The sequence below is a fragment of the Macrosteles quadrilineatus genome, unplaced genomic scaffold (assembly GCF_028750875.1).
Source record: "Macrosteles quadrilineatus isolate MER2022 unplaced genomic scaffold, UCM_ALF_1.0 Scaffold_6__1_contigs__length_79288215, whole genome shotgun sequence".
NCBI classification, from domain to species: domain Eukaryota; kingdom Metazoa; phylum Arthropoda; class Insecta; order Hemiptera; family Cicadellidae; genus Macrosteles; species Macrosteles quadrilineatus.
The window spans coordinates 66040446-66058851 of NW_026542599.1; the positions used below are offsets into that span (position 1 = coordinate 66040446).

General features: G+C 33.7%; 1 protein-coding gene across 1 annotated transcript; it reads left to right on the plus strand.

Moving 5' to 3' along the window:
• The first annotated feature begins 13920 nt into the window (after positions 1-13920).
• On the plus strand, positions 13921-18003 carry LOC128997590 (uncharacterized protein K02A2.6-like). The gene has a single exon (XM_054423229.1). The coding sequence runs from the start codon at positions 13921-13923 to the stop codon at positions 18001-18003; it is 4083 nt and encodes a 1360-aa protein (XP_054279204.1).
• Positions 18004-18406: the final 403 nt, after the last annotated feature.

An 18406-nucleotide genomic window follows, 5' to 3' on the forward strand; every position in this document is an offset into this window, starting at 1 on the left:
AGAGAAAGTATCATTGGTATCATTGGTATAGGTAAATAATAAATTTGCTTGTTCTAAAAGTTACAGTATAGAAGAGAAGATCCGTCTACAAAATAAGGCTGAAATAGATAAAATTAATAAAATATATGAACGTGAAAAAAAAAACAATTCAATGTACAATATCCTCGTGCTAGAATAAAGCCATAAAAAAAAATTAAAATGCAGAGGAGAGTGAGTCAGCCAAGTGTAATATATCGCTATAGCCCCAAGATATCACTCTAGTCTGTGTCCGCAAACGAATGTTTATGTCAAAATAATAAATAGGTTTTGTTCAACGTTTTTCTCCCAACTTTATTCATAAACCAAGGTTTGGACTCGTTAAATATTATCAAAACAACAATTTATTCTACATATTTTTATATTGTCAAACTAAATTTTAGAAAGATTGTATACATTGTAGTACTACTTTATGCAATAATTGATACCCATAGATACGTAATTAGTGAATAAGTAAAACCTCATTAACTCGAATATTTGTGAACCCGGGTGTTGTCGAGTTATCCAGAAAATTTAGATATTTAAAGGTTTTATAAATGAATTCATAACAGAATTATTTTTACATATAAATGTATTACTTACATTAGAATGTGTATATGTTTATACTTTTCCCTACCAAATTAACAAATGTTAGCCATCCTTGCACCATTTTGTTTTACAATCCTCCGGTCATGGCGAAGTTATAACCTAAAAAGAAACAACAAATGTGTGCACTGCGTAATCCAGCTGACGCTGGGCGTGACGTCATTTAGTTTAATCAGCTGATCGGATCACACCCTCCTACCACAACGCGTGTCCTCCTGTCCCCTACAGCTATAACAACCCCCATGTCTAGAGCTTTATGACTAACTGTGATTGTAAATGGCCTACGATTGTGGGTGCTCCCCCTACTAGTGTTGAGAAGGAGAATAACAATGATACCGGATCGACAGCAAATCAATAAATTCATTTAAAAAGTGATCATGTGTTATGTTGGATCCAACATTTTAAGTTAACGTTTGATCCTGAGTATAATACAGAGTTCCTTGGGCACAGAGCCATCGTTCAGTGTAGGTTATTTCCATTTCAAAAGCAATACAAAGGGAACTCAAGTTTAATTTAAAACTGATTATGGCTTTTATTATTTAAGTTTCATGGTAATTTCAATTTATTATGATAGGATTTTTAACCAGGTAATTTACAACACATTAATTTATTTTACAGTCGATCGTAAAGTTCACTCGTTTATAATAGCAATAATACACGTTGTTGCATAACGTTGTTTTGATCGTTAGTTTAAATTAAACAGTTGATTGAAATTTTCCCTTTAAATTATAATGTACATAAAATAAAATACTGTATATTAAATATTTATGTTACTGTTAACATTAGCTAAAAATTGCCTCAGTATTTCGGGATTAAATTTATGTACGAGAGACCCAAGTAAAATAATCAGTATTTGATTGGAACTGTTTCCATCTATATCGAGTGAGCTTCAGTGTAATTTTTGCTCAATAGTAACAACTGATGTTTTCACCTTTGTACTGCATATTTTAATTTGCTAGCAGACTTTGGCTTATAAACACATGTTACAAGTTTACTTTTCCCTTGTTATTTTGTTTAACAAGCATTACTTGGCAACCCATAGGGCCAATGAAACATATTTTCGACTTCCAATTTGTTTTGTTTACGTAATAAGATTTTGTTTCCAGTTTTAACTGTAATAAACACGTGTTTATGCCAGAAATAAATTAATTAAAACATTTGAAGAAAATCGTCGAAGTCTTTTACGAGATATTTGTGCAACCATACATATATACAATCATACAATCTTACATACAAGCATACATAAAGACAAGCAAACATTGCTCATATAAGAGTATAGCTAGGATTGACTCAAACGTGTATTCATAATAAAACACCATACAGCATGGTGGACCATACTCATGGTCGTTTGGGTTATTACCACGGGCTTTGCTATAATCATCTTAAGGCTAACGAGTAGTATAAATAAAAATAATTAAAAATATATCTTATAATATGCAGTATTAAAAGTGAGAGATGTCCACAAAGTAGGTTAAGATAACTCAAAAAAAGAATGTACGATTAATCTAAGTTTTTGAAGACTTTTCACATTTTCAATAATCCTGAATTAGAAAGAAATAGCTAAGAATTAAACGGTAGAAAATTCCTTCAATTATACTAATGAGGTTTCAAAATAAGAACTTAGTATCTCTTATTTGATTGAAAATGAACCACATTATCCTAGATTAACAACTCATCGGATTGTATATTATTTAGTTCAAAGCTATATACCTTCCGTTTAAAGTAATCAGTACCCAAGCAAAAAAATGTTTTATTTTATTTTGTTGTACGACCAAAGCTATTAACTTTCGTGCTCAGTTCTCGCATGAAATTCACAAAACAAATGACCTCTAGATTGCTCAGGCATGACAAAAGAGCTCGATATTTTACAGCCATGTGTTTAAACTGTGACCGATGGCGTGGATTAATATCCGTCTGTATGCTGCCACTGTTATCACCCTGCAGAGGAACAATAATAAAACCGTTATCGAATATATAGTTTCAAAACAGAACGTAGTGTCTAAACAGGTTGTTTAGTTTTAACAAGAATATCTCTTGGAATAACAAAATACCTAGATACTACATGTACTACTGATGTAGTTAGATTGTTGTGGTGACACATTTTTGCGCGTGCGACTAACTGAGCTTATAGTTTAGGGACTTAAATCTATCAATTTTTGTAATTTTTAATATACGTTGTAAGAATGTAGATGACCCTTGTTTTAGTCCAAACAGGAAATCCTGGATTGTAAATAAAGATAGTTTTCAATAATACTAAATCTTGCATTATCAAGTCACAATAAAACACAAGTACCATGTAGTTTTACATTATGGGCAAGCATTTGAGAATAGCTGAGAGAAGTATAGGTTGGCATTTTTACTAAAACATATTAAAACCGATACAGTGGAAAAATGAATAGCTGTAATTTTTATAAATGCAAAATTAAAATAATTCTTTGATAGTTTTAATTAGATATTTAAATTCTGTATAAAAATTTTGGATCAAAAAGATTATTTATAACTTATCCTGTGTATTATCCATACTATAATAAGAGTAACGTTTGCATACAATGATTTCAAAAACGGATCCTACGATTTCCTCTAAACTGTTGAACATCTTAGTTTCAGGCTAAAAACAATATCCAAGCTAGCCAGTGTTGCCAAACTAGCAATTTCGAAATTACTACGTAATAGTTCCAAAAAAGCTAAACTAAAACCATTCTAAAACTAAACAATATGTTAATTTATTCTAATCAATTCTCTGTAAATGTTGCAAAATTCGAAGACACACGTTTTCGTTTGTGCTAATCATGATTCTTTAACTTTGAGACAATAGTGCAGTACAAAATCTCTTAATAAGGCAGGCTTTTTTTGTTTTAAGTTTCACTTTTAACTATCCGTACAGCAAATAAAGTGGTTGAAAGTTCCGTGGAGTGTATGATCACTATGCACATATCGATGAGACGGTTAAGCAGCGAAACTCTCACTTAACATTCCCTCATCTCTTTGTTATATGTCCGATAAAATAAAAATGTATATTATAGCTTTAGTAACTACGAGTATAAAAATCTATATATAAATTATACAAGTAAATATACTGGAAACTGTGTGCAAAAAACATTGAATTCATTCTGCAAAACTTAAAGAAAGAAATAATAATCTGTTTCCAAGTCGACAAACAGATACTAAACAATATTAACAAAACATTAAAAGGATTTTTTTTATTTACAGCAATATATGCAAGAGGAAAGCAAAAATATTGAGCTTCCACAGCTCTAACATAAATTGTAACATATCACGTGAAACATAAATTTCAAATCAACTTTAATTAAAAAGGGTAAAATATGGTAAAAAACTCAATTAGACAAAACATATTTGGTTACTAATTACAATACTATTTTATATCTTAATTTTAATTTAATTCTAAGTGTCGTCTACATCCATTCAAGGATCTTTTAAAGCAGTAACACAACTCTAAGGCTTTCTAATATAAGATATAAAGGTGGTAACTTGGTTAGACAGTTGGCAATGTTGGAGATGTTATTGAATTCCCGCCTTTATATGTCGCCTCATGTTATCGTGGGAACTCTTTGTGATACGATCGTATTGTCTCATGTCTCCATGACTTGTATGAGATATTGTGTTGATTGGAATCTATAGTATTTTGGCTGTACAAATTTAAAAAATGCTATCTGGAACAAAAATATCAACAAACGTAAAAAAAAAACACCTATCGGTTTTCCCCCAAAAGCTCCTTCATTTAACTTATCACTGAAAATTCTGTTTGTCAAAAACTAAAACGTATTGGACTCCTCAAAGGATTGTCGTATGAAAAAAATTTATGACAAATTTGTAGAAATATTTTTTTTCAATTAGGCCATAATTTTTGAATCTATAACATAATGCAAAATAGGCTAATGAAAATATGCTATTAATGTTAATACAAAATTAATAATTTTTTTAAAACCTAACTTGGTTTTAAAACTAACACAAAATATTTTCAATACATTGATTGTAATAACACGTAACAGTTACAAAGTTCCATTCAATATCTCGTCATTTATTTGAATCATTGTTATATTACATAGTTTATAATATCATGGAAATTGTACATATGTAGGCTTATGTTTATTGTTTAACGTCTCGGACAATGAAATACAACGAGCAATGCTCGGTCCCCTGGTACTAAAAATGTAATGCAAGGATAAGATTATTTCCTTAGTCATATAATATTTTGCTAAAAGTTTGATTTGTTTATGATAAACATAAACAACTTGATTTTAATGTAGAAAATAAAAACCTACATTTACTAGAGCTCAAAATACATTGAAAATATTATAACATCCTAACATCTATAAGGGCTGAATTCCAAATTCAAGATAAAAATTAAATAAACGAAACACAGTACCTTACTTCATACTTCTGGCTAATTCATTAAAGTAATTACGTTTTTAGGATGGAATTATTAATTTACACAATTTGTCGATACTAATTCTTATTCTGGAAAACAACATACCTTATAGAAAACAATTCGCTTAAACGTAGATAATTCTTTTTATATTTATAGTATTATTTAATATAGTGTAAGTAAATATTTTACTTTTTCTGAACATAACTTAGTTAGGGAATTGCAACTGAAGTGGAGGTTTTTGGGGGAATTGACTTCTTTATGAAGTATTTCATCCCAAGCTTTTTGTACCTCGTGTACTTTACCAGTTTGATATTTTGTAATAAAACCCCTGTATATTTTACAAGGATCTTTTTGTTTCTGTGAATTTCCCATGTGAGGTATAAACAATTACTGTTAGGTCTTATAGTAAGATCTAGACCCCGGTTTTGTTTTTGTGTCCCCAGACACAAAAATAGGATTCTATGTTTATCAGCATGAGTTTGTCAAAACCAGAACAATTGGAAAATGGTAACGGGGTTTTATAGAAAGTTTCATGTGGAAGAAAATAGGGGTTTTTTAAATTGTTGATCCTCAAAACAAAAATAACTTTTCTTTAAGCAATTTAGAGGAGCTTATAACGAAGCAATCAATATAGTCTAATGAAGCTTTGTTGTACGCTTAATGGTTAAGGAAAAGATGAAAAAAAGTTATTAAATTTGAAGTATCTTTGTTATTTTTATGTAGATTTTGTATACTCTAGAAGTTTGCTTGCTCATGAATCAAATTTGTTTTTTTTTTTATTCGTACAAAGCTAATAATATTTCACAAAAAGACTTAATTACCTTACTCATACCAGCAAACATAGCATTAAACATAGTGTAATTTGCAATGAATAATAAATCTGACATTTCAACTAAATGATTCAATGCCAATTGATTCAGGCAGAAGTGAATTTATTTGGTCTGCAAGTTTGCTGCATAGGAAGTATTATAAACGTATTTTACTGATGCTTTTTCAATGTTCAAAACGTGCAATTAAATATAATTTTTTACTAAATTTTATTTGTAAGCAATTTGTTAATCACTTATTTTTATAGAGTCACAGTTATTTTACAGAACTAGTTTTTATTCGCTATGAAAACAATGTTTACTCTGAAACATATAAATGACATGGTTTTCACTTTATTTAAGGTAAGGTTTAAACATCGTACGTTTAAATAAAAAAATGTGAGACCTGATTGGATAAAACTAAGTAGTGTAGCCTATATTATTGTACAGCATATTCTTCTGGAATGTATTTATTAGGTTAGAAAGGAATGTATTTTTGATGGAGACAGAACTTCTTTAAGAAAGAAATGTGGTCTAAATACAAACTGGTGGTCTGTTGTGTTCGTTTTAGTTGAGTCAACATTTTCTCTCGTACTTCGGTGCAGTTACTTAAAGTGCATGTGTTTTCCCATTGAGTACAAACGTGTATACTCCATGGTTTTATCTAACACCACAGTATTAAAAGCAATATATTTTTATTTAGTTATAATGTAATTTCTAAAATAGTTGTTACATTTACAAGCAATTTACTTTAATGGCAGAATGGACATTTTTAATAGGCGTTTGAGATCTATTTTAGGGTCGAATTTTATTTTCTTAGTGTGCCACCTCAAAGTGGTGGCAAACGTTGTATATAATCTTCTCACTGAATAATATCATTGTGTACTTACCAATTAACATAAAGAAAGATATTGTTAAAGCACAAGTTAGTTTTTAGGTCATAGACAAATTTACTACGTTTTTAATGGATACAGATTTTCTAATATATTTAGCATGAAAACCGTGTGTTAGTAGCATAATTTATGAACATCGTTTTACCGAATAACCTTTGTGGGTAAAACACAGGATTTAAGATCTCAGTTTTTGTGGTGCAGATTCATAACAAGAGTTGAGAAAAATTCCTACGAATTGCCTTAAGAATGTAATAAATCCTAACTAAGCGGGTTGCGAAAATACCAGTGTTGTGTTGCTTTAAATATGATTATCCTTATAAATGCCAATTAAATTTCTAAAACATATCTTAATGGATTTTTATAAAACTATTTAGTAGGTCATTTTACTATGATGAGTCTGGATCGTTCTTAAATGTATTGTTAAATTGTTGTACAAACATGTTAAACCCCTTTGAAAACCCCTTTACTGTGTATTTTACTACTTTCATTCATATGGATGTAAGTAGAAGTAGAAAAGAGAAAGAAGATTTTTATATACTATATAATGTCCCTTTTAAATATTGGGCACCGGCTTGTCATTTATCATAACTAATTTATCAACGAAAACAATTAAACTATTAAATTAGCACTTAATTGGCAAACAGAGGAAACTTCGGTTATACTGCTTTGTCTTCTTAGCTCTACATTTGTTGGTTCAAATATGTATAACTGAGAGGATGTTAAAAATAATACTAAGACCTTTAAGTCCAATTTTGGCTTGGCTGGTTATATTTCATCAGGAAAATGTGAACAAAATTAATTAAAAAATGATTTTAGCTGAATAAATGTTTACTTAAAGATTTATTGGACTTTTGTTTTTCATAAACTGATTAAGACTTTAATAGAAGAAGAACAATACTTAATAAAAATAATGTGGTATGATTTGTATTTTATAACCATGAAAATCTCTTGATATGAAACAATCCTGTATGGAGAAAGAATCTGCCCAGCTGATTAAGGGAAGTATCAAAAACTTTTTTAGACTTTGGAAAAATAAGTTGTAAATTATTTTTTAAGAATCCTGAATCTCAAAATAAAATAATGGCTGTGATCATTTGTACTAATGAATATAACCAACCAAGCTAAAATAGCACATAAAATTAACACAGCAGGAAACTTTTAATATTTCTTTATATTGTAAGATTTAGAAAAACAGTTGAGATATTGGTATTTCCTTTTATCTATGGTATTACTGAATTGTAAAATTTGCCGACACAACAATGAAAGAGCCTCCAGGCGTAACACTACAGTCCTGCTCCAGTGCTTCCTCTCTTCGTTTTAATTAGACATGGAGAGAAACTTCAAACCCTATCCAAATCCAGAGAAAGTGAGAAAAATGTAGTTTGTACATTATTCTGTACTCTATATTACGTCACATATACAAGCTTTAACGTAACATTGTACCCTAGTAACTTGTAATAAGAAATCTCTTAACGCAATTATTTTGACCACAAAAAGGTCTTAATATTGAAAAAGATGGAAATGTGAAAACCAACAGAGAAAGTGATTTGTTGCAAGTAAAACATTTCGAAATAATGAATTTACTTTTATACCCATATAATAATTGTTGCTCAATCAAAATCACCACATAATGAAGAACACCCGAGCCTCGATTTTCGTGTAGGCCTAATAATAAATAATTTGTCACCTATTTATAAATCGAAAATTTCTTTACCTACAGTATTCTTGATTTGTTTGTGTTACTTCCTATGGAGATTTCAGAAGAAAAGAATTTTACTTCAAGATGATTTACACTTGTTTGCAGTTTTGTACATTTTCCTGGTTACAGAAATTGTTTATAGGTACTCAGGTATGTTGACTAACTGATAATATATTCAAAGTTGTATCAACCTGGATATTTTGCCGCTGATATAAACAAAAACTAGAAAACGTACAAACCTACCACAATTCTATGTTATGCATTTACTGCAATAACATAACATTGGCATTATTAAACGAATTGCATAGTCAACAAAACTATGTTGAATGTTTTTTAGTGTTTTTTTTTTTTATTAATATCTGATAATTCGAGTAATTGGACGTTCAAACTTAACAAGGCCAACGAATGGGCCGACGTTTTGTAAATACAAATGTTAATTTCTATGTGAACAAATTTGACCTGGCATAAAAATGAACATATCTCTACATCATATCTTGTAAACAAGGGGTGTTCCGTCAATTAACTTATAATGCCAATAATGCCAACCCTCCCCTCAATAAAGTACAACCCTCCCTTCGTCATCCCTTGTGATGTAAGGGTGGCAGCAATTTTGCGCTCTCCCCACACGACCGACATCAAAAATGCGTCTGTCAGTAGAAAACCATTGTTAGTTGTTGTAACTATTAAAAATCCACGTAGTATTCAATGGATTGAAAAAAAAAATATTGATCTGGCCTTGTAAAGAGGTTTTTTAGACTAATTATAAATTAAATTCTATGTTGTACACCATAAGAGGTTGAATGTTAGTGCAATTGGAGGTTAAACAAGAGTAAAAACTTTATCTAAAACATAAGTTTAAGGTAGGATTAGGTTAGAAGTGACCAAGAATTTTGAATGAAGGTGCTTTTTTTTATGATGCTACGTAACATTAAGATTTGTAACATATATATGCATGATTGTTTACTAAATCTAGAAGAATGACAGAGAAGCGAGAAAATATTACAATATCATAAATATTTTTAATATCAACGTGTTATATGAGCACTGTATGTTCATTTTGATCTAATTAATAAAAGGTCTTATGCATATTAACGGAGATAACGATAAAACCACAGTAACTCTAAGGAATAAACATTCATTTTGACGCATCGCCCCAAGCAGCAATGAGTAAGAATCCTTGAAGATGTTTCCTCTTCACAGCTGTGTTTCTTGGATTGGTGCTTCCTTCTCCTTTCATTAATCATACTGTGGGAAATTTTTAACACTGAATAATCCTCTCATTTTATCAATAGGAATATCGTTGTAGTTTGAGAACCCCAAATATAAGTCGTTTTATTGAACCCCTGCAAAAACAATTCATATTTCATTTACACGGTGACAACATGTCTAGTTTTGTCTATTATTTCGTGGATGGACGTTGTAAAGTTTGACTTAATTTTGTGGTATAGACGCACCCTAATATATAACATGTAATTCTTAATGTAGGGGAGGATGGAATCGACTATCTCCGCTCCCCTAGCAACAGTGATGAGGGAGGGGAGCGTTTGGAAATGTTACTAGCCTAAAACGTAAAATCCAATGTCTTTATGTTACACTTGTATTGTGGATCAGTTTCTTTTAAGTATTGACAATTTAATTGTTATTTGATTTGTCATTAGCAATATTGAGCATATAATAGAGCAATAATAGAGTTTCTCTCTTAGAAACTCTATTATTGTTGTAAATGTATCATTGAGATTTATATTAATTTACCCTAGAAAGAACTGAATACCATAAATAGTTATTTAATAAAAATAACTTTAAAACATATTTTAAGTCATTGAATATATTTATAGTGGTCCGATATGAAATGTTGTTGTATATAAATAGAATATACTTTACATGCCTCTTGTCAACACAAATGTTGTCTAGTATTTTACATAACAATGTAAAAGTTAGTAAACTTATTTAACCTGTGGTTAAAATTTTTGAAGGTATTATCGGCAAAGTTAGTGGTTGAAAGTTGGTTTGTTGCCCATGTGTAATCACTTGTATATTTTAGCCCAGTGATCCATGAAGGTTATATCCGCATGGGAAAGTTAGGTATTCTGAGTTTATTGTTTTGAAATACTCGCATCCCAGATATTATTCCAAGGAATTAAATACCTAATATGCTTATGGATTTTATGAACTTAATTTCATCGAACGTGGTTTACACATGCGTCAAATTGAGATCAGATTATTCAAAAAAGCAAAAATCATTTCAACAATGTTTTTCAGTTAATGTAATCTGAACGTACATTACTTACAATTCAACACTTCAAACTATTCATTATAAGTCAAATTAAAATTAGTATACAACAGAAAATACAAATTGCAAATACAAAAAGAAACTAAAAACAATAGCATGAGTATGAGATGTTTTTTATAATAGTTTTAAATGTGTTAACCTAAAGCTCCTGTTGCTAATTTATAATTTTTATTATGCAATTACTTATTATTTAGCACTGACAATACAATCGATTGAATCAACTGAATCTTAGCTGACTCAGGTAGGATAGTTCGGCATTTGTACAGACCCCGCAGTCTACCCAAAGCCAGCTGGGAAACATGAGTGATGTGATCAGAAAAGGTAAGACAACTGTCCAGAATCACACCCAAAGTCTTAGCAGTGTGGCTCACCTTCAGATCCTTCTGATCAAATTTCACCTACACGTCTTCATCAATTATCCTTTGGACAACGTCTGGTTAAGCAATGTATGTGCATTCAGTTCTCCATTTAACTTGATACCATGTCTCATTGCCCACTCACTGACGTTTGCCAAATCCGAGTTCATCCTCGCAACAGCCTGGTCAATTGAATTGACATCATAGGATGAATGCAACTGACAGTCATCATCATAGGCGTGCACATTGCAGAACTGCACGCAACTGGAAAGGTCTGCAGTGTACAGGGTGAATAAAATGGGACCCAGACAGCTCCCTTGTGGCACCCCCTGACCTTGTCAAGGAAAATTTTAAAACATCAGCTCCCTCAAGCCAACGGCTAGTGGTTATACGGCTAGTGTTATACTGTATGGCTGTAATGGTTATATTTCTATGGTTATATGGCGTACTCGAAAGTACGATTTATCAATCCGTTAATTTTTATAAAATAAAACGAAAATGTTTAGAAAAATGTAAACAGAGTTCAATTTGCCTTCTCTAGCTGCAAAAAATTATTTTAAGTATGAGTCTTCTTCAAAGTAACAGTAACTGGAGAAGGTAAAAATATTTAAAACGAGGAAAATACTTAAAACGGAATTCCTATGTTAATAAACGGTTCGTTATTTGACAGAACGTTTTGTGTCAGCGTCGAACATCACAAAGAATAAATAATAAATTTCCATTTATCAAAAGTGTATCTCAAACATTCTTCTATATATTTCGTTAGCCAAACATTCCAAATGCCTTATTTACTTTTTGTTTTTTCCTTAAAATTAATTGGTTAAGGTTTGTTTGACAATACGGATCTTCCGGTGGCAAAACTGCCAGACTGAACTCTACAAAGATACAAAATAAAACAAAGATCTGCTTGCGTTACCTTTCTGCCAGAAAATGTTATTACGGATTGTTTTCTATTACTTTTATTACAGTTGAGTCATAATTTTCGATATGGAAAATACACCACATAGAATAAAAAATTAAAATATTAAAAAAACAATTCAAATAATAATTTAAAGAAAATAAGATGGAGAACAGTGAAAATTGTAATTTCTGATTTTTTTACATATTAAAAAAACTTTCCTTACATTCAACGATTTTAAATTTCCTATATTGGTTTCAAAATAGGTAATAAATAAACGATTAGTTTAAAAATTTACAGTATTTTGTTTACAAAGGTTATTTTCAAAACCAAAATCACGAAACCCAAATCAATTAAAGTGGGGTCCTATAAAAGGGTGTGTAGGCATAACAAACATTGGTTTGACATTTACTGGGTAAAGAAGAATTTATATTTTAACTAATTTTATGATTCTAGAGATACGTTTTACTATTTAAACTCTTGTCTCAAGAAGCTAAATAAGATTGAGTAGAGACGTGGGAAGCAGCCTAAGTGTGTTGAGAGTAGAAGATGAGATGTGCTCGATCTTAAACAATGTAAAGTTTATTTTCATAACACCAGTTAAGGGCCCTACTTGATAACTCCTAGTTCTTTTATGAACTATTTTGTTTTATTAGGAAGTTTTTTCTTATACGTATTTTATAAATGATTTTAAATCAATACATTTACAATAGTTGAAGTTCTCATTCAAGATATTAATATTTAACATGAATAACTCTTATCATCATACTGCAACAAAAACATCCATTCTTTAACGATAATTTCAATAATTATTTTCATTATTTCGAAGTTGTGTCGGATTTATACGATGAGATTTTACTTATTTTAAATCTAAGCTTAGAAATTTAGTTATCCCTCATGTTAACTTTTCTTGAATATTGAAATAAATTAATTTTAGAGGTGTGGTATTAAAAGAATTGTACAAAATACTATAAAAAATATTTATAAAGGTGGTGTTTGGAGTTTGATTTCGAATAACGATAGTGACTAAAACTCCCCTACACGTTGAGGCGAGGTTTTGAATATTTTAGTTCACGAAGCGAGCATCCTCTGCAAACATTTGCAAACTACACAACTGACCTACTATATTAAGATTACCTTTATTTATGAAATAAATGTTATTCTAAAGCTAAAACTTGGCTCTGACAACATTTCTCTATTTTCATTGCTTTACGAATCGATCCCAGATATTTTATGAGAGCTTAAATTTTGAAATCAGTTAAATAATCGTGAATGGTTGGATTTGAATCTGTCACCTCAGGTACCGAAGATCCGTACTCTACCACTGGACCATCTCACTCCAGACCGATGATATGTTGAGATCAAAGTATGTATACGGTTACGATTTACTCTTACATCTTTAATAAAACCGCAAAGCGATAATTATATCACGAACAAAATCTGATCCATCACGTTGTCAAGATTATCACGATTGGAGATTGGATCATGCAACGTAAAAATCATGCAAAGCAGTAAAACGACACCGTAATGTAATACCTGATTTACAACTGATTATCAAACATGTTTGTTTTTTTTTGTTTTTTTTTTTTTTACTATTTTCGTGTAATTATTTACAGTAATAATTTGCTTACATTTGTTTTACTTCATAGCTCTGTAATAAATCTGTAGTAGAAGTCATTATAGTTTATATATGAACAGTTATAATTATTAGTAACGGAAGAGTTATTATGTTTTGCGGGGTGGCTGCACTGTGCACTGAGCCCTGAAGTGGGATGATTCGTCACGGCTCCTTCTTCTATGTCCAACAGCGATCGTAAGTGGTTCTTTATAATTACTGTCCACTTTTCTAGCGTAACGTTAGGTTACGACATTTTGGCGCAGTCGGTAATAAACCTTTTTATCATAGTTAGGGTAGTACGCGATAACAGTTGTTGTTTTAGTGCGTATTATAGTTGAGATGATTAAAAATGGCGAGTATTAGTGTTGGCAGGATTTCTGAATTTAATCCAAGTGAGGAGGACATTGTGCCCTATTTGTTGCGCCTGAAACATTTTTTCAAAGCGAACAATGTCAAGAAGGAAAACGAGGTGTCGGTGTTAATTACAGTTATTGGTCCCAGGGTTTTATCGGTCCTATCCGATTTATTATCACCGGTAGAGGTAGATTCTAAGACCTATGATGAACTTGCAGCGTTGTTGAAATTACATTATGCGCCCAAGAAGTTGGTTGTGGCGGAGCGATATGTATTCTACTCTCGTGTGCAAAAGCCGGGCGAAAGCATAGCGGAGTTTGTGGTTTCAATAAAACATTTGGCTAGTTCGTGCAAATTTGGTACCTTTTTGAAAGACGCTTTGAGGGACAAAGTGATTTCCGGCATTTCTAATGAAACTATCCGGCAGAAATTGTTGTCGGAGGAATTGGACTTTGACGAAGCTTATGCGTCAGCGCTCAGGCTGGAACAGGCCGAATCGCAGTCAAGCCTATTTGTGCAACCTCGTGGGGACATTGCGAAAATCAATGTGAAAAGTCAAAATAGGCCTAAAACTTTCATGCATAGGAGTAGTGAAAATCAAAATTCTAGAAACTCTTGCTGGAGGTGTGGTTCTGCGGGTCATTGGCCTAGTGCGTGTGCGTTCGCCAGTTACAAGTGTCACGGTTGTCAGAGAGTAGGTCATCTCAAGAAAGTGTGTAAAGCCAAGAAATCTTCTAGTTTCCATGGTAAAAAGTCGACACCTAGGATGGGGGTCCATCAAGTGGAGGAAGAGGTAGGCCTAGGCCTAGAAGTTCCAATGGCAGAGATAGGTCTGTACAACCTTAAATCAGGATCAGACAACGGCTATAAGGTAGGCCTAGTGGCTAATGATGTATATTTAGAAATGATTCTTGATACAGGCAGTGCCTTGACTATATGTCCTTCTGAGATATTTTATGAAAAATTTTCTAACCTCAAACTTAGGCCAGCAAATGTGAAACTTACTACTTATTCAGGTCATGATGTACCTGTTCTGGGACAAGTGAATGTCAATGTTAAATATAATAATCAGCAGGCGAGTTTGCCTTTGACAGTAGTTAGTTTAGAAAGTAAGAGTCAGCCGATTCTGTTGGGGCGAAACTGGTTAGGCCAGTTGAGGTTAGATTGGCAAAATGTGTTTTCATGTAAAGCCACTGTGGATCACAGTTCTGATTTGGACATTGCTAAATTGAAGAGTAAATTTAAGTCAGTTTTTCAGCCTGGAACGGGCGAAATTAAGGGTGTTAAGGCTCACATTGTTTTGAAGGAAGGGACAGTCCCTAAGTTTTGTAAGGCGAGACCAGTGCCTTTTGCGTTAAGGGAGAAAGTTGAGAGTGAGTTGGACCGCATGGTTCAAGAGGATGTTGCGTACAGAGTTACTAATTCACAGTGGAGCACTCCACTTGTGGTTGTCCCTAAGCCTAATGGTGTTAGGCTTTGTGCCGATTATAAGATTACTCTTAATCAGTGCATTGAAATGGAACATTATCCGCTTCCTCAGGCTCAAGATATTTTTGCAACTCTTGGCGGTTGCTCAGTTTTTAGCTGCCTTGATCTTTCAAATGCGTATCAGCAATTGGCGGTAGCGGATGAATCGCAACATCTGTTGACCCTAGCTACCCATAAGGGTCTGTATCGTTTAAAAAGGCTACCATATGGTTTGTCTTCAGCTCCTGCAATTTTTCAGTCAGCCATCGACCAAATTTTAACAGGTCTTCCAGGAACGGTGGCGTACTTAGATGACGTCTTAGTGGCGGCTCGCTCTAAGGAAGAGGGGCTTGCCCGTCTGGCGCAGGTGCTGCAACGCCTTGATGAGTTTGGTGTTCGAGTAAACCAACAAAAGTGTAAGTTTTTGCAATCTTCAATCGAGTATTTAGGACATGTGATTACTCGAGATGGTCTCCGTCCACAAGAAAGTTTGTTAACTGCGCTGCGTAAAGCGCCTGAGCCTAGTACTAAGGAAGAGTTACGAGCCTATATTGGTCTAATAAATTATTATCATGCATTTATACCTAACCTGTCTGCTAGAATAAGCTGTTTTTATGATTTATTACATAAGGATCATCCATGGGTGTGGTCGGAGGTGTGTTCTAAGACTTTTCAGGAGAGTAAATCATGGGTGTTGGACTCAAGTTTGTTAGTTCACTATGATGTTAAAAAGCCCATAGTTCTGACGTGTGATGCGAGTCCCAGAGGGGTGGCTGCTGTTCTATCTCATCTTATCGATGGTCAGGAAAGGCCAATTGCCTTCGCATCGAAAACGCTAAGTTCCAGTGAACGGAATTATTCTCAGTTACATCGGGAGGCTCTGGCTTTGATCTTTGGAGTCAAAAAGTTTCATAAGTATATATATGGAAGACACTGTATTCTACAGACTGATCATCAGCCGTTGACGGCTATTTTTGGCTCTAAAAAGGGCGTTCCTAGTATGGCGGCAGCTAGGCTGCAGAGATGGGCCTTGATTCTATCAGCATATGATTTGGAGGTTAGGTACCGGAAGGGAGTGGATGTCCCTCACGCTGATGCGTTGTCTAGGTTACCCTTAGCAGAAGCGGAACCTAGGATAGAGCTGGATGCTAATTTTGTTTCACATGTAGATGTGTGTACAGAAGTGATGAACAATTTCTGTGTTGTCAAGGACATTGCACCTATTACTGCCTTGCATATAGGTAAAATGACGGATAAGGATCCGATTCTTTCGAAGGTCCGAGATTTTGTGATGTACGGCTGGACGAGCTCGGTTGAGCCAGAACTAGCTATTTTTCTAAGGAAGAAGGACGAGTTGTCCGTGGAACAAGGTTGTTTGCTGTGGGGTTCTCGTGTAGTGATTCCAAAGAAACTGTATTCATCTGTGCTTCAAATGTTGCATGATCAACACCCGGGAGTTACACGCATGAAGATGCTGGCGAGAAGTTATGTCTGGTGGCCAGGCATGGAGAAGTCGATTGAAGACGTGGTGGCCTCTTGTTCTGCGTGTCAGTTAACTAGGAATTCGGTACCTAAAGTACCGTTGCAGCAATGGCCTACAACATCAACTCGATGGCAGAGGATACACATTGACTTTGCGGAGGATCCAGAGTCGAGACAGCAACTTTTAGTTTTGATTGACACATACTCTAAATGGTTAGAGGTATTTATCATGAGTTCCATGAATTCTTCCAAGGTTATCGAGAAACTCCGTACCTTGTTTTCATCGTATGGATTGCCTGTTGAACTGGTGTCGGACAACGGAAGATCTTTTACTAGTCAAGAGTTCAAGACCTTTTTGCATAACAACAATGTGAAGTTCACATTAACTCCCCCGTATCATGCGGCTTCAAATGGATCTGCAGAGAGAAGTGTTCAGGAGGTCAAGAAAAACCTTTTGCGTCAAGTGATTGAGGAACATCAGCGTTCTCAGCGTACCACTCTTCAAATGAAATTAGATAATTTCTTGGTTGCGTACCGCAACACTCCAAATACAGTTACTGGCTTAACCCCTGCAGAAATGTTCCTGTCTTGGAAGCCTCGTACTCAGTTGGTTATGTTAAAACCCAATCTCCAGTCATCCATTGATAAAAAACACAGGGAACAAAAAGATGCAGCTGATAGGCTTAGGGGAAGAAGCAGATTTTTCTCAGAAGGTCAGGCAGTCTATGTCAAAACTGTCCGAAATGAAAAGATATCTTGGGTTCCTGGCAAAATAATTCTAAAGAGAAGTCCGGTCACCTATCTGGTGAGTGTTATTGGTGGAAAACCCCGATTTTGTCATGCGGATCACTTGAGAGCTCGGTATGCAGAAGAGGAGGAGATTTTTGTATCACCCAAGGATCCCGTTGTATCACCCCAAGTACCCAAGAATTCACCCCCGCCGGAGGATCGACCAACTAGTCCCATGATGATGTCACCTGTACCTAGGCCTACGACCAGTCCCAGGGAGAGCCTAGGACAAGCCCAGTCTCAGCCAACTCCTGCGTCGCCGCTAGCACAGTGCAGCCCACCACCCTCGCTGAGGAAGTCTGCACGGACTGTGCGAAAGCCTCACAGGCTGGACTTGTAAAATTATTACTGAATAATGGGAAGAAGAAATTTTGGTTGCATTTTATTGAAAGTGAATTTATTTTATTTTGAAAGTTGAGTTAATTTTGAATTTATGATATTGACTTTTTTTTATGGGGAAGACGAGTGTAGTAGAAGTCATTATAGTTTATATATGAACAGTTATAATTATTAGTAACGGAAGAGTTATTATGTTTTGCGGGGTGGCTGCACTGTGCACTGAGCCCTGAAGTGGGATGATTCGTCACGGCTCCTTCTTCTATGTCCAACAGCGATCGTAAGTGGTTCTTTATAATTACTGTCCACTTTTCTAGCGTAACGTTAGGTTACGACAAAATCAAAGATAGCTTAGTACTTGTATAGTTTGTAGTACCTTCTGTAAACAAATATTTATATTCGTAATT

What these genes read in the sequence shown, in the direction of transcription:
- LOC128997590 (XM_054423229.1), top strand. Translation starts at nt 13,921, where the DNA reads ATGGCGAGTATTAGTGTTGGCAGGATTTCTGAATTTAATCCAAGTGAG.